At 42.4% G+C, this 22,500-nt stretch overlaps 1 protein-coding gene across 1 annotated transcript in view; it reads right to left on the bottom strand.

Annotated features, from left to right (window-relative positions):
- The window catches only part of LOC137626708 (tropomyosin-like), a 78,858-nt gene that overhangs the window by 12,291 nt on the left and 44,067 nt on the right, over nt 1–22,500 (bottom strand). The window contains exon 3 of the mRNA XM_068357716.1: nt 7,697–7,844. Within this exon, the coding sequence (XP_068213817.1) occupies nt 7,697–7,844 (148 nt within the window). The remainder of the gene's footprint in view (nt 1–7,696; nt 7,845–22,500) is intronic.

Here is a 22,500-nt window from a genome sequence, read left to right as displayed (position 1 = left end):
TCGTTACCAAGGTCGACCTGGAAGGCATATAGAATGGGTCTTGTCAAAGCAGACTTACACGCTGAAATCGTGTTAGCTGCCAATCCTTGACCATGGAGGTGGAGAAGAAAGATAAGCAGAAGTCGGTCAAGATCTCCTGCGGATTCTTCGCCTTGACAAAAGGCCACCCATTTTCTACAAGATGACTCATATTGCCTTCTAGTAGATTTGCACTTATATTCCTCAAGGAAGTCAATGCTGGCTTACGAAATCCCGAAACGCTTTCTCACCGTTAGGGAGAGAAAATCATGAGCTGCAGGGTCCGGGTTTTCTGTAATAAAGCGCAGACAGTTGACTTCTGGACTCGCTGGGTCAGAACTGGATCTGGTAGCGGTACAAACTTCAGCTACAGTTCCAATGCCAGGGGGAACCACACGCTGTTCGGCCACTTGTGGGCCACTATTGCCGCTACTCCCTTGAAGGATCTCAGTTTGTTGAGGACCCTCAACAGAAGGTTATGAGGAGGGAACAGATAAATCTTCGACCATCTGTTCCAGTCGAGGGACATTGCGTCCACTGCTTCCGCTAAGGGGTCCTCGTACGGGGCACTTACAGGGGCAACTTCTTGTTGTCTTTCGTCGCAAAGAGGTCTATCTGCAGTTCTGGAACTTGATTCAGAATGAAGGAGAATGATCCTGCGTCTAAGGACCATTCCGACTCTATCGGTGTGAACCTGGATAGAGCGTCCGCTGTCACATTGCGGACTCCTTGAAGGTGAACTGCCAACAGGTACCACTTCTTTTTTTCCGCCAATCGGAAGATGGCCAACATCATCTGGTTGAGAGGTGGTGACCTAGATCCTTGTCGATTCAAGTATCTCACAACTACCTCGCTGTCCCTCACCAAACTTATGTGGATCGAGTGACGCGGGGAGACTTTCTTTAAGGTAAGGAGCACTGCCCTAGCTTCTAGAAAGTTTTTTGTGAAAGGTCTTGAATAGCTTGGACCAAGTCCCCTGGACTTTTTTCCGATGAGAGTGACCTCCCCATCCCTCCTTCGAGGCATCTGAGTGAATCGTCACCGACGGGGGAGGTGGCTGAAGAAGAACCGACTTCTTTAGATGTCTGGCTTGGGACCAAGGCCTGAGAAGAGTACTTAGCCGAAGCGGCTGGTCTTCTCAGATCTCTTCGCGCGTTTGATGCATAACTTCTCCAAACTCCGATTGCATCCTTTAGCTGTGCTCTTAGCACTGGGTCTGTCACCGAAGCAAACTGGAGAGAGCGCAGTACCCTCTCCTGCTCGCGTCTTGATATCCTTTCGGAATCTAGAAGTCTCTTGACAGAACCTGCTATCTCCTTCCTTTTCTTCGTCGGGATGGAGAAACGGTGTGACAAAAGGTCCCAGTGGATTCCCAGCCACTGGACCTTTTGAGATGGAGAAAGTCGAGACTTTTTTCTGTTGATCTTGAAGCCTAGGTACTCTAGGAACTGGATCACTTGACTGGAAGCTTGCAAGCATTCTGTCTCGGATGCTGCCCACACCAACCAGTCGTCCAGGTAGGCTACTACCTGAATTCCCTTTAGGCGTAATTGTTTGAGAGCTACGCTCGCAAGCTTCGTAAAAATCCTAGGGGCTATGTTTAGCCCGAATGGCATGGCTCCGAAGGCGTATAGTCTTCGTTGTAGCCTGAACCCTAGGTAGGAGGAGAGTCGATGGCTAATTGGAATGTGCCAATAGGCGTCTGACAAGTCTATAGAGACGGAATATGCCCTCTTGGGCAGTAAGGTCCTTATGTGTTGCAGTATTAGCATTTTGAATTTGCAATACACTATGAACTTGTTGAGTGGCGACAAGTCCAGAATGACTCTGAGCTTTTCCAAGTCTTTCTTGGGATAACAAAACAGCCTCCCTTAGAAATTGATGGGCTTCGCCCTTCGGATCACCTTTTTTCTCCAACAGTTCTTGAACGTACTCCTCCATAACGGGGGTGGAGTGTTGGAAAAACCGAAGGCACGGGGGTGGAGTGCTGTACTAGCTCCCGCCCAGTCCATTCTTGAGTAGGCTGTGGGCCCAGGGATCGAAGGTCCACCGATCCCGAAATTTCAGAAGTCTCCCTCCTACCGGTATCACCTCACTTGGACTGCCGTCCTGAGGTCTTGCCTTCCTGACCACGACCACCCTTGAATCCCCTTCCCCTTGAGGGGCGTCTAGACGAGTCTCTGGCGCTCCTCTAGGCTTTGCTCGAAAGGAAGTAGACTGCCCTTCGAACGATGGGGTGAATGCCGTGGACTGTGTCGACACGGCCTGGGGTACCCACTGAAAAGTGGTCGGGGTTTGTGCCACGATCTGGGGCACTGGGGGCAATGGCAATTGCAGTTGCTGTTGCTGTCTAACAGGCTTGGCTGGCCGAGACGGTAGCCTAGTCCTCATAGTCTTCCTCTTTGGTTGAGGACCCTCATCCGGGGAAGACTTTCTTTTGATAGCCAGGCCCCACTTCTGGAGAAGGTTTCTATTCTCCAAGGCGGCCTTATCAACAACTTCTTTGACCAAGTCGGTAGGGAAAAGGTCTTTTCCCCAAATGTTGGAGGATATTAGTTTCCTTGGCTCGTGCCTCACCGTAGCCGAGGTGAACACGAACTCCCTACAAGCTCTCCTTGCCTTGACGAAGCCATAAAGGTCCTTCGTCACTGTGGCCAGATGAGTCTTGGCCACCACCATGAACATTTCATGGACCTTGGGGTCACTTGCCATCGTCTCGAGAGTAGTCTGAAGAGACATTGAGGCAGCCAGTCTTTCTTTTGTCTCGAACTCTCTTCGCAAAAGAAAGTCAGACAGCTTAGGGAGGTCCTCGCCGAACTGACGTCCGGCAATATCAGCCTCCAACTTTCCGACTGAGAACGTAAGATGGACATCCTTCCAGTCTTTGTGGTCCATAGGCAGGGCCAGCAACAAGGGTTTACATTCCTCTAGGGAGGGGTAAGGCTTGCCGGCCTCGACTGCTTTTAGTACAGCCGCAAACCCTTTCTGTAATAAGGGGAAGGCTTTAGTAGGCAAGGACACAAAGGAAGGGAGCTTCCTGTTCAATGCGGCTACCTTTGAGTTAGCGAAGCCCCTCTCTTTCATCGAGGATGAAAGTAGAGCTTGAGCCTTAGCATGGTCCATCACTATGACCTCCTTCGGCTCTGTCTCCTCCTTTGAAGCTGGTTCCTTCCTCAGCCGGACATAACAGTCCGGATATGATGCCTTGCTGGGCCAGAATTCCACCTCCTCCAGGGGAACTGAGCCCAGCTTATCCGAGATGACGATCTTTCCAGTCGTCATCGGCATGTGCTCAGCATACCTCCATGGGTTAGCATCTGAGCACAAGGGAAGGTTTTTCACATTGAGCTTTTTCTGGGGCCCATGTGATTCTGCAAGGCACTGCATTCGCAGTTCCATTGCAGCCGCCTTCTCCTGATTCTCCTTCTGCATTTGTTGGATCATTCCAACAATAGAAGAGAGGGCCTGTCCCAGCTCTACTGGAAGACCGGCCGATGTTGAGGGAATAGGCTCCGGAATCTGAACCGGAGTAGCCGACACCTCGTCGACCTCTACCACTACAACGTCTGGGGCTTGAACTTCATCCTGGACTTCTGCCAGGAGGTCTTCCTCCAGACACTCGTCCACATCAGACATCCTGTCATCTAACTGGATGTCTTGCATCGCGACCGCGACTTCAGCATCCACCTGGATCTGAACTTGGGGGATCTCCTCTTGAGGCTGGGGAATCACTGCATCAGCTGATGCCCTAGGGAAAAGATACGCCCTCATCTTCTCACTTGGAAGATAAGGGCCAGAAGTGTTCTTTTGGAAGCCCCTTACCCAGGTACGAAGCTTCTTCCTAGCTATATCCCTTGATTCCGCCGTCCTAGGGGAATCAAAGGCCTCAGTAATCAGGTTAGTGCACACAGTACATACCTGAGGGTCCCAATACCGGAGATCATCCTTGGAGACAGCGCATGCTGCGTGTCTCCTACAAAACTCATGTCCGCAGAGGTTCTTGCTGCGGACGTTGCAGAAAGCACTTCCGCACTTAGGAGGGTCCTTCTGTAAAGAGAGGAAATTTCCATGAGTATCAAGTGAACTATGTATCACTGGATATGCATAGTATAGCATAACAATTCAGAAAGGAAAGACACACACTTGTGTTTCCCTCACAACCCATTGTTGCAGCCTTCCAGATAATAAAATCAGATGGTTAATCTCTTCTAGAGTAACCAATGCAAAGTTTCCAGAGGAAACAGGTGGAGCTCACACCTAAGCAATGATTTTAAAATCCTGGATAATAGACAGGAAAGAACTCACTTTCCTATCTGTAGGGCAACAGCAAAGGACTGTGCAGGGAAACACAAAAGTGTTAGAACACACAGTGCTGTACCAAAACCCATACTATAGTTTTCCTCTTACTGTATATGTTATACTGAAGAATACTAGTACAGTATAGGAGGATACGTGCCGGCCGGCACCTGCCGGCCGGCACACACCATAACTAGCTTTAAAGTATACTACTTAACAGCTATAAGGCGGCAGAACTCTGGTTCAAATGCATGTGCCGGTCGGCAACAGCCAATGTCGGCCGGCAACTACACAAGGTAGTACCCAGCTGCTGGCAACACTCTTGGTGACCGGCAGACAAGGGCAGACATTAGCCGGCCGGCAAAGGTACAGGACCGATGCCAGCCGGCAGCAAAAGAACCAGAGGACTACACCTGCTCGGCTGCCGGCCTCATAGGCCGGCAGCCGGGTCGGGTACAGCGCTAGAAGAAAAATAGGATGGATGCCGGGATAAGAGTGTACACTACCTCCAAGCCCGGCAATCCGAAAGAGTGCATATAAGGAAGGGGAGAAACTAATTCAGGCTTCCTGGCCAATGCCGTCTGGCTCTACAGGCAGGCATGGATGAGGGACCAAGGGAGGTCCGGGCAGCACTCAAAATAAGATCCTTGCCGGCCGGCAGCTCTGCTGGCCGGCAGGGGGCTGAGTCAATTCCACATCCTAACCTATACTAGGTCCAGATGTAGAACGACGTACAGTACTGTAATGGCTAGGCCATTACGGAGATAGAGGGGGAAGGGACAAGAGGGTCCTACCAACCTTGCTTTAGTGACGGATTACCCGCAGCCAAGAAACTTATCTTAGCCTAAGGGAGATCTAAGGGGGAAGGCCAGCAATACTTGCCAGCTCCCAGAGCACCAAAGCAAGGAAGGTGTTGCTACTCCCAGGGAAAGAAACTTATCCTCCCCCGAGAACAGCAACATGGACTAGTCTGGTAGATCACAAAAGAAGGAATCATATCCACAGAAACCTTCGGTAGTGACCTAAGGAGGCTAAGCCCCCTTTGTCTGTGTCAGGCCAGCGAGGGAGACTCTACCCCAAGCTAGACAAACACAGACTCAGACTAAAAAACTGTGTTGTTCTGTCCCTCTTTGAACCATACTACTGGAACAAGAAGGTACAGTAACACCCCAGTATAGTTTTATCGAAAATAAATTCGGAAAAAACCACTTAGGGATAAGCCCAAGGCTTAAACAGAGGGAAAGGGATTGCATACCTTCTCCGAAGAAAAGAAAGCAACCGGGGAGTATGATAAAGTATACTAAGGCTCCATAAGCAACTTAGCCTAGGCACCAAGAGAATCGATTACCTAAATCACCGAAACTCACTCGTATACTATCTTGGAAATATTCCACATAGTCTTAAATGTATAACACATAGCCTAAAGCTTCAATAAAATTTTTATTACACTCGGAAAAACCAAAATCATGCATGAAGTACTAGGACCAAACGACTAGGCTATATGGCCTAGCATAGGCCAGAATGGCGAATACTTCGCCAAAATAATACTAAGCACGAAGGAAATCCTATGTAATGCTAAATAGCTAAAATTTATTAAAGCAAAAAAACCGGGAATGTCGCTCTGACTAACTAAACTTATACCTAGCGAGCGACAGCGTCCAGGACGCCTCCGGTAGGCTACGGCTCCTGTATCAAAGATTAATCCTATTAATCACTCAAAAAATTACCAAGAGCCTACATTTATACATAAAAGACATTATACTCAACTTATCAGAGGCCGACGAAGACGGAGAAGCCATGAAAAGTAGAATAAATCCAAGATTTGCGAGAAACACAGGAAAAAACACTGGGTTGTTAAGCTACGCAAAAAGGAATGGAGATGGCTCCAGGATTAGCGCCAGGCACGCATACGAATCGGAAGATAGGGAGCCTTGGGAGCGGCTCCCCCTTTTTCTTTCCCGAATTCGTTTCTTGCCAATCGCCCCTTGCGAGATGAAATCTCTGTTCGGGGTGCAGATTGCCCTGTGGCGTGTCAAGAATACGTCCTCTGATATGTCGCGATATCCCTTTCAAGAGGGATACTCGCTCCAGGAGTTAGAATTCTGGTACCTTAAGGTAAATTCTCTGGGAATATCGCCGTAGTTGTAATATACCCTAGGAAGCTACCCTATAGGAACTTCCATCAGGACGACATGGCTTGAGCCCAAAAATACATATATATATTATATATATATATGTATATATATATACATATACATATACAGTGTATATATATATATATATATATATATATATATATATATATATATATATATATATATATATATATATATATATATATATATATATATATATATATATATATATATATATATATATATATATATATATATATATATATATATATATGTGTATATATATAACGATTTTGAGCGAAGCGAAAAATCTATTTTTGGGTGAGATGGCCATGTCGTCCTGATGGAAGTTCCTATAGGGTAGCTTCTTTGGGTATATTACAACTACGGCGATATTCCCAGAGAATTTACCTTAAGGTACTCAGAATTCTAACTCCTGGAGCGAATATCCCTAATAAAAGAACCAGGGATATCGCGAAATATCAGAGGACACTCCACATGGTAATCTGCACCCCGAACAGAGATAACCCTTCGAAGGGGTCAATTGGCAAGAAAATGAAAACGAGAAAGAAAAGGAGAGCCGCTCGCAAGGTATCTCTCCTATCCCCTTTCGTAAGCGTGCATTGCGCCGCTCATGGCGCTATCTGTATTCCTTTTTGCGTAGCTCAACAACTCGGTGTTTTTTCCTGTGTTTCTCGCAATTCCTGGATTTAATCAATTAATTATGCTTTCTCCAACTTCTTCTGCTTCTGATAAGTTGAGTATTATTTCTTTTATGTATAAATGTAGGCTCTTGGTAATTTTCAAAGTGATTAATAGTAATATCTTTGTTACAAGAGCTGTTGCCTACCGGAGGCGTCCTGGACGCTGTCGCTCGCTAGGTATGAGTTATTTAGTTAGCCAGAGCGACGTTCCCGGCTGTTTCGCTTTAATAATTTCCGCTGTTTAGCGTTACTTAGGATTTCTTTATATGATGCTTTTAGTATTGTTTGTCTTGGCGAAGGATTTGCCGATTCTGGCCTACGCTAGACCGTGTAGCCTAGTCGTTTGGCCCTAGTACTTTCCTGCATGATATTTAGATTTCCGAGTGTTTTAAAAATTTTATTGAAGCTTTAGGCAGTTTTATACATTTAAGATTATATTGATTTCTTCCAAGATAGTATACGAGTGAGTTTCGGTGATTTAGGTAATCGATTCTCTTGGCGCCTAGGCTAAGTTGCCTATGGGGCTTTAGTATACTTTCTCACACTCCCCGGTTGCTCTCTTCTCTTCGGAGAAGGTGTGCAATCCCTTTCCCTCTGTTTAAGCCTTGGGCTAAACCCTAGTGGTGTATCTGAATTAATTTCCGATACAGCTATATTAGTGTGTTGCTGTTCCTTCCTGTTTCCAGTAAGTCTGGTTTCAGAGAGGGGGCAGAACATCAGAGTTCTTAGTCTGAGTCTGTTATGTCTGGCTTGTGGTTGAGACTCCCTTGCTAGACTGACACAGACATAGGAGGCTTAGCCTCCTTAGGTCACTTTCGAAGGTTTCTGTACGAGATGATTCCTTCTTCTTGTGATCTAGCAGACTAGTCCAGTGTTGCTGTTCTCGGTGTCGAGGATAGGATCCTTTTTCTGGGAATAGCAACACCTTCCTTGCTTTGGTCCTGCGGGGGTTGGCAAGTATTGCTGGCCTCCCTCGTCGGATCTCCCTTAGGCTAAGATGAGTTTTCTTGGCTGCGGGTGATTCATTACTAAAGCAGGGTTGGTAGGAACCTCTTCGTCCTTTCCCCCTCTTTCCTCTGTGATGGCCTAGGGATTACATTACTGTCCGTCATTCTACATCTGTACCTAGCATAGGTTAGGATGTGGAGTTTACTTAGTCCCTTGCCGGCCGGCAGAGAGTGCCGGCCGGCAAAGGTCTTCTGCTTTGAGTGCTCCCCGGACCTGTCTTGGTCCCTCATCCATGTTTGTCTGTAGAGCCAGATGGCATTGGTCAGGAAGCCTGAAATTATATTCTCCCCTTCCTTATGTGCACTCTTTCGGGTTGCCGGGCTATGAGGTAGTACAGTCTCTTATCCCGGCATCCATTCTGTTTTCTTCTAGTGTTGTACCCTAGCCTGCTGCCGGCCTAAGTGGCCGGCAGCCGGGCAGTCGGAGTTTTCTGGTTCTTTTGCTGCCGGCCGGCATCGGTTGTATACCTTTGCCGGCCGGCTATTATCACGCCATTGTCTGCCGGTCGCTACGAGTGGTGGCCGGCAGCCGAGTGCTACCTTGTGTAGTTGCCGGCCGGCACATGCATTTGAACCAGCGTTCTGCCGCCTTATAGCTCTTAAGTAGTATACTTTAGATCTAGTTAAGATGTGTGCCGGCCATTACCTTCTATACTGTAACCAGTATTCTTCAGTATAGTATATACTGTAGGGAGAAAACTATAGTATAGTATTGTTACAACACTGTGTTTTCTAACACTCCTGTGTTATCTTGCACAGCCCCTTGGTGTTGCCTTACAGATAAAGAAAGTGAGTTCTTTCTTGTCTACTATCCGGTATTTTAAAATCATCCTTTAGGTGTGAGCTACACCTGTTTCCTCTGGAAATTTTTCATTGGTTGCTCTAAGATAGATTAACCATACGATCTTATTATCTGGAAGGTTGCAGCAATTGACTGTGCGGGAAACACAAGTGTGTGTCTTTCCTTTCCGTTTAATTATGAAGCTATGTATATCCAGTGATACGTAGTTCACTTGATACTCATGGAAATTTCTTCTCTTTACAAGAGGCCCATCCGAAGTGTGGAAGCGTCTTCTGCATCGTCCGCAGCAAGAACTTCTGCGGACATGATTTGTGTAGGAGGCACGCAGCATGCGCTGTCTCCAAAGGTGATCTCCGATATTGGGACCCGCAGGTATGTACCGTGTGCACAAACCTGATTGCTGAGGCTTTTGATTCCCCTAGGACGGCGGAGTCAAGGGATGTAGCAAGGGAGAAGCTTCGTGCCTGGGTAAGGGATTTCCAGAAGAACACCTCTGGGCCCTATCTTCCAAGTGAGAAGATGAGGGCTTACCTTTTCCCCAGAGCGTCAGCTGAGGCAGTGATTCCCCAGCCTCAAGTGGAGATACCGGTAGTTCAGATCCCTGTGGATGCTGAAGTTGCGGTCGCCCTGCAGGACATCCAGTTGGACGACAGGATGTCGGAGGTGTCCGAGCGTCTGGAAGAGGACCTTCTGGCAGAAGACCAGGATGAAGATCAGGCTCCAGACATTGAAGAGGAAGAGGCCGTCGAGATGTCGGCTACTCCGGTTCAGGCCTCTGAACCTATTCCCTCAACATCGTCCGCTCTCCGAGAAGAGCTTGGAAAGACTCTTTCCTCCATCGTTGGAATGATCCAACAGATGCAGAGGGAGAATAATGAGAAGGCGGCTGCAATGGAGCTGGAGATGCGGAGAATTGCAGCATCACGTGGGCCCCAGAAGAGGCTCAGCGTGAAAGACCTTCCCTTGTGCTCTGATGCTAACCCTTGGAGGTATGCTGAGCACATGCCGATGACGACTGGAAAGATCGTCATGTCGGAGAAGTTGGGCTCAGTTCCCCTTTAGGAGGTGGAATTCTGGCCCAGCAAGGGGTTGTATCCGGACTGCTATGTCCGTCTGAGGAAGGAACCAGCTTCAAAGGAGGAGACAGAGCCGAAAGAGGTCATAGTTATGGACCATGCTAAGGCTCAAGCTTTGCTATCGTGCTCGATGAAAGAGAGGGGCTTCACAAACTCAAAGGTTCCTGCTTTGACTAAGAAGCACCCTTCCTTTGTGTCCTCTCCTGCTAGAGCCTTCCCCTTTATGCAAAGAGGGTTTGCGGCTGTGCTAAAAGCAGTCTAGGCTGGCAAGCCATGCCCCTCCTTGGAGGAGTATAAACCTTTGTCTCTGGCCCTACCCTTGGACCACAAGGACTGGAAGGACGTCCATCTGACCTTTTCAGTCGGGAAGTTGGAGGCTGACATTGCCGGACGTCAGTTCGGTGAGAACCTCCCCAAGCTGTCTGACTTTCTTTTGCGAAGGGAGCTCGAGACGAAAGAAAGACTGGCTGCCTCAATGTCTCTTCAAACCACTCTTGAGACAATGGCAAGTGACCCCAAGGTTCATGAGATGTTCATGGTAGTGGCTAAGATTCATCTGGCCACAGTGACGAATTACCTTTACAGCTTCGTCAAGGCGAGGAGAGCTTGTAGGGAGTTTGTGTTCGCCTCGGCTGCGGTGAGGCACGAGCCAAGGAAACTATTCTCCTCCAACATTTGGGGCAAAGACCTTTTCCCTAGCGAATCGGTCAAGGAGGTTGTAGATAAGGCTGCCATGGAGAATAGAAACCTTCTCCCGAAGTGGGGCTTATCTCTCAAGAGAAAGTCTTCCCCGGATGAGGGTCCCCAACCAAAGAGGAAGACTAAGAAGACTAGGCTACCCTCTCAGCCAGCCAAGCCATTCAGACAGCAACAGCAACAGCAATTGCCTATGCCTTCAGTGCCCCAGATGGTGGCACAAACCCCGACCACATTCCAGTGGGTACCCCAAGCCGTGTCGACGCAGTCCCCGGCATTTAACCCAACGTTCGAAGGGCAGTCAACTACCTTTCGAGCAAAGCCTAGAGGAGCAGCCAGAGGCTCGTCTAGGCGCCACTCAAGGGGGAGGGGATTCAGGGGTGGTCGCGGTCAGGGAGGACAGACCTCAGGACAGCAGTCAAAGTGAGGTTATACCCGTAGGAGGGAGACTTCAGAATTTTCGGGATCGGTGGACCTTCGATCCCTGGGCCCACAGCCTACTCAAGAATGGACTGAGTTGGAGCTGGTACAGCACTCCACCCCAGTGCCCTCGATTTTTCCAACACTCCACCCCCGTTCTGGAGGAGTACATTCAAGAACTGTTGGAGAAAAAAGTGATCCGAAGGGTAAAGTCCATCAAATTCCAAGGGAGGCTGTTTTGTGTTCCCAAGAAGGACTCAGAAAAACTCAGAGTCATTCTGGACTTGTTGCCACTTAACAAGTTCATAGTGAACTGCAAGTTCAAGGTGCTAACACTGCAACTCATAAGGACCTTACTGCCCAAGAGGGCATTTACCATCTCCATAGATTTGTCAGACGCCTATTGGCACGTTCCAATCAATCGCCGTCTCTCCCCCTACCTAGGGTTCAAGCTACATCGAAGACTCTATGCCTTCAAAGCTATGCCATTCGGGCTAAACATAGCCCCAAGGATCTTCACGAAGCTTGCGAGCGTAGCTCTCAAACAATTACGCCTAAAGGGAATCGAGGTGGTAGCCTACCTGGACGACTGGCTGGTGTGGGCAGCATCCAAGACGGAATGCTTGCAAGCTTCTCTGCAGGTGATCCAGTTCCTAGAGTATCTAGGCTTCAAGATCAACAGAGAAAAGTGTCGACTTTCTCCATCTCAAAAATTCCAGTGGGAATCCACTGGGACCTAGTGTCACACCGATTCTCCATCCCGGCGAAGAAGAGGAAGGAGATAGCTGCCTCTGTCAAGAGACTTCTGGATTCCGAAAGGATATCAAGACATGAACAGAAGAGAGTGCTGGGTTCTCTCCAGTTTGCTTCAGTAACAGACCCGGTGCTAAGAGCACAGCTAAAGGATGCAACCGGAGTTTGGAGAAATTATGCATCAAACGCGCGAAGAGATCTGAGAAGATCAATTCCGCTTTGTCTACGTACTCTTCTCAGGCCTTGGTCCCAAGCCAGGCAACTAAAGAAGTCGGTACTTCTTCAGCCACTTCCCCCCTCGTTGACTATTCACAGAGACGCCTCGAAGGAGGGGTGGGGAGGTCATTCTCATCGGAAGAAGGCCAAAGGGACTTGGTCCAATCTATTCAAGACATTTCACATAAACTTTCTGGAGGCTATGGCAGTACTCCTTACCTTGAAGAAAGTCTCCCCGCGTCGCTCGACCCACATAAAGTTGGTGCTGGACAGTGAGGTGATTGTGAGATGCTTGAATCGACAAGGATCGAGGTCACCACCTCTCAACCAGGTGATGTTGGCCATGTTTCGACTGGCGGAAAAGAAGTGGTACCTGTCGGCAGTTCACCTTCAAGGAGTCCGCAATGTGACAGCGGACGCTCTATCCAGGTTCACACCGATAGAGTCGGAATGGTCCCTAGACGCAGGATCATTCTCCTTCATCTTGAGTCAAGTCCCAGAACTGCATATAGATCTCTTTGCGACGAAAGACAACAAGAAGTTACCCCTTTACGTGTCCCCGTACGAGGACCCCTTGGCGGAAGCAGTGGACGCGATGTCCCTCGACTGGAACAGATGGTCCAGGATTTACCTGTTCCCTCCTCACAACCTTCTGTTGAGGGTCCTCAACAAACTGAGATCCTTCAAGGGAGTAGCGGCAATAGTGGCTCACAAGTGGCCGAATAGCGTGTGGTTCCCTCTGGCATTGGAACTACGGCTGAAGTTTCTACCGTTACCAGATCCAGTTCTGACCCAGCGAGTCCAGAAGTTGACTGTCTGCGCTTCATTACAGAAAACCCGGACCCTGCAGCTCATGATTTTCTCTCCCTAGCGGTGAGAAAGCGTTTCGGGATTTTGAAAGACAGTATAGACTTCCTAGAGGAATATAAGTGCAAATCTACTAGAAGGCAAAATGAGTCATCTTGGAGAAAATGGGTGGCCTTTGTCAAGGCGAAGAATCCGCAAGAGATCTCGACGGACCTCTGCTTATCTTTCTTCATCCACCTCCATGGTCAAGGATTAGCAGCTAAAACGATTTCAACGTGTAAATCTGCTTTGATAAGACCCATTTTATATGCCTTCAAGGTCGACCTCGCTAACGAGATTTTTAATAACATTCCGAAAGCCTGTGCTAGGCTCAGACCTTCAGCACCTCCAAAGCCCATTTCATGGTCTTTAGACAAAGTTCTTCATTTTGCTTCACTGTTGAACAATGAGGAGTGTGCGTAAAGGATTTGCCCAAAATGTTATTTTCCTATTTGCAATCGCATCCGGGGCCAGGGTTAGTGAGATTGTAACCCTCTCTCGAGAGAAAGGTCGCGTTCAGTTCTTGGATGGGGGAGAGCTGAACCTGTTTCCGGATCCTACGTTTCTCGCCAAGAACGAGTTACCCACCATCAGGTGGGGTCCCTGGAGAATCTGCCCTCTGAAAGAAGATGCATCTCTATGTCCAGTAGAATGCCTAAAGGTCTATCTTCGTAGAACTTCAGACTTCAGGGGTGGTCAACTATTCAGGGGAGAAACATCAGGCTCAAATTTATCACTGAAACAACTCAGGGCGAAAATCACATATTTTGTTCGCAGAGCGGATCCTGACAGTACACCCGCAGGTCACAATCCGAGGAAAGTTGCCTCATCCTTAAATTTCTTTAATTGTATGGATTTTGAACATCTTCGTTCATACACTGGCTGGAAGTCTTCCAGAGTGTTCTTTCGTCACTATGCGAAGCAAGTGGAGCAACTAAAGAGGTCTGTGGTAGCAGTGGGTTGTGTCGTTAACCCTGCTGTTTAACTCTGCGAGGAACAGTGGATTTAATTGGGAGGATTAATTCCGGGGTGAGTGTGTAGTTACAAACTGTTTTACAAACTAAGTGTGAGGGCACGGGGTTGCCCACGTTGACTGTTCCACTTTCAAAGGTGAACTTAGCATAAGTGCAGACATGTGTGCCGAGCGTTTCCAACGCTAATGTGACTGATTAGCAATACAGACTTTTACAATTTTGATACCTCGGTATGTTAAAAGTGGCGCTAATATTTTTCTTTCAGATAAACAAGTTTCTGTTTACTATCATGCTTATGCTTATTTTTTGGTTTTCCTCCTCTTATATATATATATATATATATATATATATATATATATATATATATATATATATATATGTATATATATATATATATATATATATATATATATATATATATATATATATATATATATATATATATATATATATATATATATATATATATATATATATATATATATATATATATATATATATATATATATATATATATATATATATATATATATATATATATATATATATAATTGTTGTTAACCTGTTTTATTTATTGATTGTCAATAAACTAGTTCTTGTGAACCTTGCGTCTCCTTCACCTGTGTCAATTTATTGATAATAATTGAGCATTACGTACTATGTATATCTATCTGGGATAATTCTAATAGATTGTTCCTTTATGCAAGCGTTTTTTGCATTGGTTTATGCTTTCCCCTAGCGGGAGGACTCCATGCCCTAAGGGGACGGAGGCGGATGTGCAAGTTTCCTCCTACTCGGATATAAACCTTTGTCCAATACAGTATTGAACGGAGAACTGGTCGATATTTCATATTGACGCAGTGGTTCTTTACAAACTATGCTTTACATGATATAGGGTGAGACCACTATATTGGCTTGTGTGTTATTCATACATAGGTGTATGTACTCTTCGAGACTTTTCCAGAGTCTAGTAGGACTCTTCCCTATAGGGGGTAGGAAGCACTAACATGGTTTATGGTTAGTTGAAAAGATGTATGACTGTAAAATCTTAGGTCTCTAGGTCTAGTGGACCGGGGAAATACCTCCGGGAAGTACGGCACGTTTTGAGAATCCACAGATACAGTAATGCTCTGGTATACTTCCATCAGGACGACATGGCTTGAGCCCAAAAAACAAGTTTTGAGCGAAGCGAAAAATCTATTTTTGGGTGAGATGGCCATGTCGTCCTGATGTACCCGCCCTTCCCTTTCTATGAAAGGGCTGTAGGACCCCTCCCTACATACAGTATCTGTAACACCTCGTGTATCGCTACAAAGAATACAGATAGCGCCGTGAGCGGCGCAATGCACGCTTACGAAACGGGACAGGAGAGATACCTTGCGAGCGGCTCTCCTTTTCTTTCTTGTTTTCGTTTTCTTGCCAATTGACCCCTTCGAAGTGTTATCTCTGTTCGGGGTGCAGATTGCCATGTATCGTGTCAAGAATACGTCCTCTGATATTTCGCGATATCCCTGGTTCTTTTATTAAGGATATTCGCTCCAGGAGTTAGAATTCTGGGTACCTTAAGGTAAATTCTCTGGGAATATCGCCGTAGTTGTAATATACCCAAGGAAGCTACCCTATAGGAACTTCCATCAGGACAACATGGCCATCTCACCCAAAAATAGATTTTTCGCTTCGGTCAAAATCCGTTATATATACGTAAGGTGCGCACATTAGCGGCATGAAAATCCATTGTTCTTGTAACTGTAAAACATTACCAACTATCATTGCTTGGCAAAAGTGAATCTAATTATTATTGCATTCGAGTAAGCTCACCAGCAACAAATACACAGAAACAAACAAGCACACACACATTATGTGTGTGTGCTTGTTTGTTTGTGTGTATCTGTTGCTGGTGTGCATACTCGAATGCGGTAATAATTAGTTGCCTATGCCAAGCAATGACAATTGCTAATGTTTTCTAGTTATAGCAGCAATGGTTTTTCATACGGCTAACGTGTACACCTTATATATATATATATTTATATATATATATATATATATATATATATATATATATATATATATATATATATTTATATATATATATATGTATATATATATATATATATATATATATATATATATATATATATATATATATATATATATATGTGTGTGTGTGTGTGTGTGTGTGTGTTTGTTTGTTTGTTTGTGTGTGTGTCTGTGCGTTTACATACAAATTTGAAACACTGGGGGATCTCTAGTGTCTCAAATTTCCTTCGTATCCGTAACTTTGTTTATATATATATATATATATATATATATATATATATATATATATATATATATATATATATATATATATATATATATATATATATATATAATGTATATACTTTAGTTGTAATCTCCTTATAATGTGACATGCAAAGATTAAATATAATACGATATTTCCTTCTTGATTTACTGAAAACTGTGAATCTACTATCTTGCGCTGTAGTATTACAGTATCCTATTTGAGAGAGAGAGAGAGAGAGAGAGAGAGAGAGAGAGAGAGAGAGAGAGAGAGAGAGAGAGAGAGAGAGAGAGATACATACGGATGAAGATTTTTCTATCAACAAGTATGAAATTTTATTTGATAGTACGTAATTGTCTCTGTCACTTTATGAGACCAAATTTTCATAGGAACCTCCCCCCCGGACCAACCGTAGCCCTCGAAGTACCAAACCTCATGTTTGATCATGAACTCGGCATCTCGACTCCCCACAGTCTTCCACACCTTCCTGATAACCTTCCGTATGCAGGTCCTTCATCCACTCCTAATCTCTCTCTCTCTCTCTCTCTCTCTCTCTCTCTCTCTCTCTCTCTCTCTCTCTCTCTCTCTCTCTCTCTCTCATAAAATAGTTAATGTAAAAATACACCCATAATTGGCTGAACAGCAGTAAGCAAAAAAATTATGCAATGGAAAATTTTCTTGTATCTAGAACAGTGATTCTTAAACTGGGGGGCGCCAGGAGCTTCCAAGGGGGGCGCAAGCAGGGCTGCTAGAATGTGCCATTTTTTTTATATCATTAATTGCAAAATAGTCAAAAACATTATCACTGCTTCCATATGTTTTTTTAATTATCATCTTAAAACATGCCAAAACTCAATTAATAAATGCCAAAAGTCATCAAAGTGACACGTGAGGCTAACCCTTAGATGAGAGCGGTCAGAGAAACGTTTCCTCAGGAACTGAATGCGTCTTGTACCACCTTATTGTTCATCTCACCCGCTCTTATAATAACAAAGGGTTGCAGTAGTCTGGCTTAGTCTGTCAAACGAAGTAGTGAGGACTTTCAAGTCCTTTATAATATATTTACACTATTATCAAGTACTGGTAATTACTACATTACTTTTAATGTATTTAGTGTAATTTTGATTTAGAGGTATTTTTTCTTTTTTTTGGGCGTGTGTGTGTTTACTGTATGTTCATTCATTCCTTTGTAACTGTTTTACTATTTTAGATAAGCTATGTGCAGTATCAAAAATCTAAATGTGTATGTAACACGTGAAAGAGCAGAAAAATTTGTTCATATCATGGTATGACTTACCAGCTTATGCAAATGTATTGTACGTTATCATTATTTCACCTGCATAATATATTACTTTCATTTGATATACCTATAACTAGGGTGTTCATTTATTTGAGGTGTGAAAAGGGGAGTTAACACAACATACACACATATATATATATATATATATATATATATATATATATATATATATATATATATATATATATATATATATATATATATATATATATAAATGCAAATGATTAACTACGATATATATAATTATATATGCATTTGGAATCCTTATAAACGTGAAGATGTTTAGAAGAAATCATTGTCCACATGAAAGACTATGTTTTCAACTAGTTTTGTATGTTATATATAGCAACAGTATAAATGTTTTTATTAAATTCTAGTTATTTCTCTATTAAGATTTTTTAGTCTGAATGTTCAATTAAATATTCATTTATTTTGCATGTATGTGAATAACTTCGTAAATTTGTTTGGAATCAAAACGAAGAAAAGAAATAAGCTTGATGTGGCAAGCGATCTCCGAAGTGCATTGAGCCAAACACCACCAAATATTCCACGACTACTATGGGTTTCACACACAGTGCAAGTGCGATTTTTTGCAATTATTCTGTAACGAACAGTCGTATCAATACGAGATGTTGCTATAGGGTATTACACCCAGTGAGGAAATTTATAGGAGTATCATGAATCATTTATTGTGAATAATAAAGACTTTTGTACCTATACCATGAGGCAAAACTCATTAGCCAAGCAAGAAAACGAACACCAGGTTGGAAGAGATCCACCTGCCTACAACCCCCTTCACCTCCAACCCCCATTTTCTTCCTCCCCTCTCCTTTCTTCCCTCACCTGCCCTACGTCTTTCCTTCTCTCTTTCTCTCTCTCTGAATGTTGCTTTGATTTAAACATATTTTTTTACGATTTTTTTTTCTATCAATCTAATAATTATTTACATAACCAATACCATAGAGAGAGAGAGAGAGAGAGAGAGAGAGAGAGAGAGAGAGAGAGAGAGAGAGAGAGAGAGAGAGAGAGAGAGAGAGATGAACAAACCAGTGAATAAAGCAGTCAGTCATCTGGTAGGTAACAACCAATTGAATTGTTCCATATCTACAACAATAAATATTATAATTAGATAAGATAGATAGAGTGCTTGATATAAAAAAACAATCATACAAAATAAGTTGCAACTTAAGCTACCTTCTCAGAAAGAGAGCATGAAGGGAAGGGAAAGAACGGAGAGGGATGGATGGCGTGGAGGTGGAGAGAGATAGCTAGAAGCAGGGGGAGAGCAGGTGAGGGATGAAAGGAGAGGGAGGGAGGGGGTGGAGGTAGAGGTTCTGTATATTATTGTTCGGTTTTGTGACTGGATGATTGAGATTTTGCCCTTTGGCATAGGGGCAAGTGTCTTTATAATTAATAATTAACGATTCATTATACCCCTATAAATTTCCTCACTGGGTGTAATACCCTATAGCAACATCTCGTATTGATACGTCTGTTCGTTACAGAATAATTGCAAAAAATCGCACTTGCACTGTCTGTGAAACCCATAGTAGTTGCTCAAAAGAGCCAGTATTACCCATTCCACTGATGAGTAGCACGAAGTCCAAAAGGCCACTGGCTAGTTAAAATTGTGACAATGAAAATGTAGTAATTGTGATGTCTTTTGTTTTACAATACTACATAAATATAGATAAATTAATCACTAAGGAGGATGTGTAATATTTTTCGATGTGGTCATGATCCATGAATTATTGTATTGAGAGTAAAACTTATGTTCATTTTTGCAGTAATTAGTATTTTTCTAGTATTTTCTATCAATGTAATGACTGTAATCTGTATGATGCTAAAACAGTTTGAAAAAAAGATAAGGATAATATTTTGTTTCATCATATATTTATTTTATCCATTTTCTATGAACAATGTTTATTTTATTGAAATATAGTACAGTGCATTCCTATAAGAAAAATTAACAGCAATGAAATAAAAATCTATCATTCATTCATATACTAACATAACCAATGATGTACATTAGCATACTAAACGCAACACTTTGTTTATAAAAACAATACATACATACATACGGTACTTTCTAGTTTGGCAAAAATTTCAAGGGTGGGGAGGGGGGGCATGGGATCTATGCTTAATATAATGCAGAAGGGGGGCGCAAGGCAAAAACGTTTAAGAACCACTGATCTAGAACGAAAAATAGTTTCATAAGAACACAAATATTATATATATATAGTGTATATATATATATATATATATATATATATATATATATATATATATATATATATATATATATATATATATATATATATATATATATATATATATATATATATATATACATACATACATACATACATATATATATATATATATATATATATATATATATATTATATATGTATATGTATCTACTGTATATATATATATATATATATATATATATATATATATATATATATATATATATATATATATATATATATATATATATATATATATATATATATATAAAGAGAGAGAGAGAGAGAGAGAGAGAGAGAGAGAGAGAGAGAGAGAGAGAGAGAGAGAGAGAGAGAGGTCTTTTGTATTTTGTGTGTTTAGGTAGGATTATGGTAAAGCTACGGGTATTGAATGAATATTCTTGTTTTATAATTTGTAATGTTACTGTTATATAAAAATCCCATTGTTATAAACACAAACCAAAGAAGTAAAATAAAATGACAAAACAAATGAAATGAAAGCAGAGGTGGTCTGCTTTAGGTGCTGTCGCACTGACCATGCTTCATTTCTGTCCAGCGTGTGTCAAGGTCGTTGACGATCGCCAGTTGCCGTACAGCATAAAACTTTTTACTATATATCTTTCAAAAATGTGGTGTTTGTATATGTTTTTATTGAAAAATATTAATGATACTATATATTTTTATAATGTATGAAAGCACTTGTAAAGTTCAACACTTCTAGATACAAGATCGACTACATTTATTTTGTTCTCGTGCTACTTCAAAATTACAATTTGGCAACTTTTATAGGCTCAATACCTTATCCAGTGTCGCCAAGACTGGCTATAAAACTTCTAATTTCCCCTGGAATTACACCTATTCATTTCTATACCTTCGTTATTCAGAAACCGCTGTTCGAAAAGCATTTATTCAATACCCATATTATATCATGAAACTTCAACTAGCGATTAATGCAAAAACTAATGGATTTAGAGATGATTTAGATACAAAATATTCCATTTTAGTTAAGTAAAATAAACAGGCAGACCGAGTTGTGTTCTTCTTTCCTCATATTACTAACATGATAAAAAACAGTAGTTCAAATCCTTTTATGCCCATTTTAACATATGGAGAAGAACATGTTTTTAGCTTTGAAATGATATACATTTTATAGTAATTACCCCTTTTTCATGGGTATAACATACGTTTAAAAAATATTTTCCATGAACTAAAAATTCTCACTGCTCCAGTTCCTCCAAGCGATTGAGAGCTTAAAACGACTATAGGGGACAACCTACCAAGAGCCCAAAGGGATAAAGACCAAACAATTGCATTAATTCAGCAATACGAGAAATTTCCTGAACTGTGGAATGTGACTTTGCCTGAGTAAAGAAACAAAGAGCTGAAAATTAGTAAAATTAAAGGAATAGCTGAAAACTTGGGAATTAGCAAAAAAGAAATTACAAGGAAATGGCACAATCTCCGGAGTCTAATGTGTACTGAAGCTAGAAAATTAAAGAAGAAAAAAAGTGGGAGTAGAGCTGAAGATATAATTAGTGTGAAAAAAAAAAAAAAAAAAAAAAAAAAAAAAAAAAAAAAACACTACCCACAAACACACACACACACACTTCAATACCCGTTATTTTCAACGAGCACTTGCACTAGATTATTTGTGTTACTATTATTTGAAAAAAATTAAATTTTATTAAATATATTTAATCTAAATAAATGCTTAAAATTTACATATCTAATTTAAATATTTGAATTTAACGGCACGTGCACTAGATCATTTGTGTTATTATTATTTAAAAAAATATTAAAAATATTTAATTTAAATAAATGATTAAAATTTAAATATTTAATTTGAATATTTGGATTTAACGGGCACGTGCACTAGTTACTATGTATTCATATGTTATGCTTTCCTATCCTAACCTACCCTCCCTCACTTACTGCTCACTCCAGCATTTTTTGGTGTTTACACAGTGTTATATAAAAACTCTTTATTTCTTCAGGAACTGCCTAACTCCGAATTGGAGGGAGTACAACAAAGGAAACCGGAATCTGGAAACGGGAATCAAGCAGAGCAAACTGGAAGTATTAATTTGGAAACAGGAACCCCCAAACATACGAAGTTCTTATAGCTCGATGTATCTTCCTCAAACAATGTACCCCATCTTCTCCCCTTCTGCTTATCCATTTTCGGACCCACATACTTCTTTTCCACTTCGTTCATAATTATTAATGCAGCAGCAACATGGCACTTTTGAGACATGTTCTCTCAACCCTCGCTAGTTGTCGACTAGCACTGGCTCCAATGTAAATAGATGCGCGAGAAATCTTGCCCGACTCTCAGACACTTTCTCTCGCGACACTCACTCACAGCTCTCGGAGAGAAAAACTTTCTGGTAGTATAAACACACTGTAGAGAAAGTCGCACGCGAGTAGCCGTCTCTCGGGAGAGAGTAATCTCCAATCTAATCGCACCTTAAGAAAGCAAATGGCGGCCAAAGTGAATGGAATTTCGAAAGACCTGATTATCGTAAAGAGGAAAATAATATGAAACTTTCTATTTAAGGAGGAAAGGATAGAAGAAAAGAAAAGACAATATATACTTGATGTTGAAAAAGGGAAAAGAAAATCGAAAGAAATAGAATAAAGAAGAAAAACAAAGGAAGAGCCGATGAAAATGCTTAGCCCCAACACCAGGAAGTGAGTATCGTGCCAACTTCTTAAAGTCATCGT

Source organism: Palaemon carinicauda, chromosome 34 (genome assembly GCF_036898095.1).
Source record: "Palaemon carinicauda isolate YSFRI2023 chromosome 34, ASM3689809v2, whole genome shotgun sequence".
NCBI classification, from domain to species: Eukaryota; Metazoa; Arthropoda; class Malacostraca; order Decapoda; family Palaemonidae; genus Palaemon; species Palaemon carinicauda.
The sequence above is the reverse complement of the archived record's forward strand: the minus strand, read 5'-3'. Positions and strand labels throughout refer to the sequence as shown.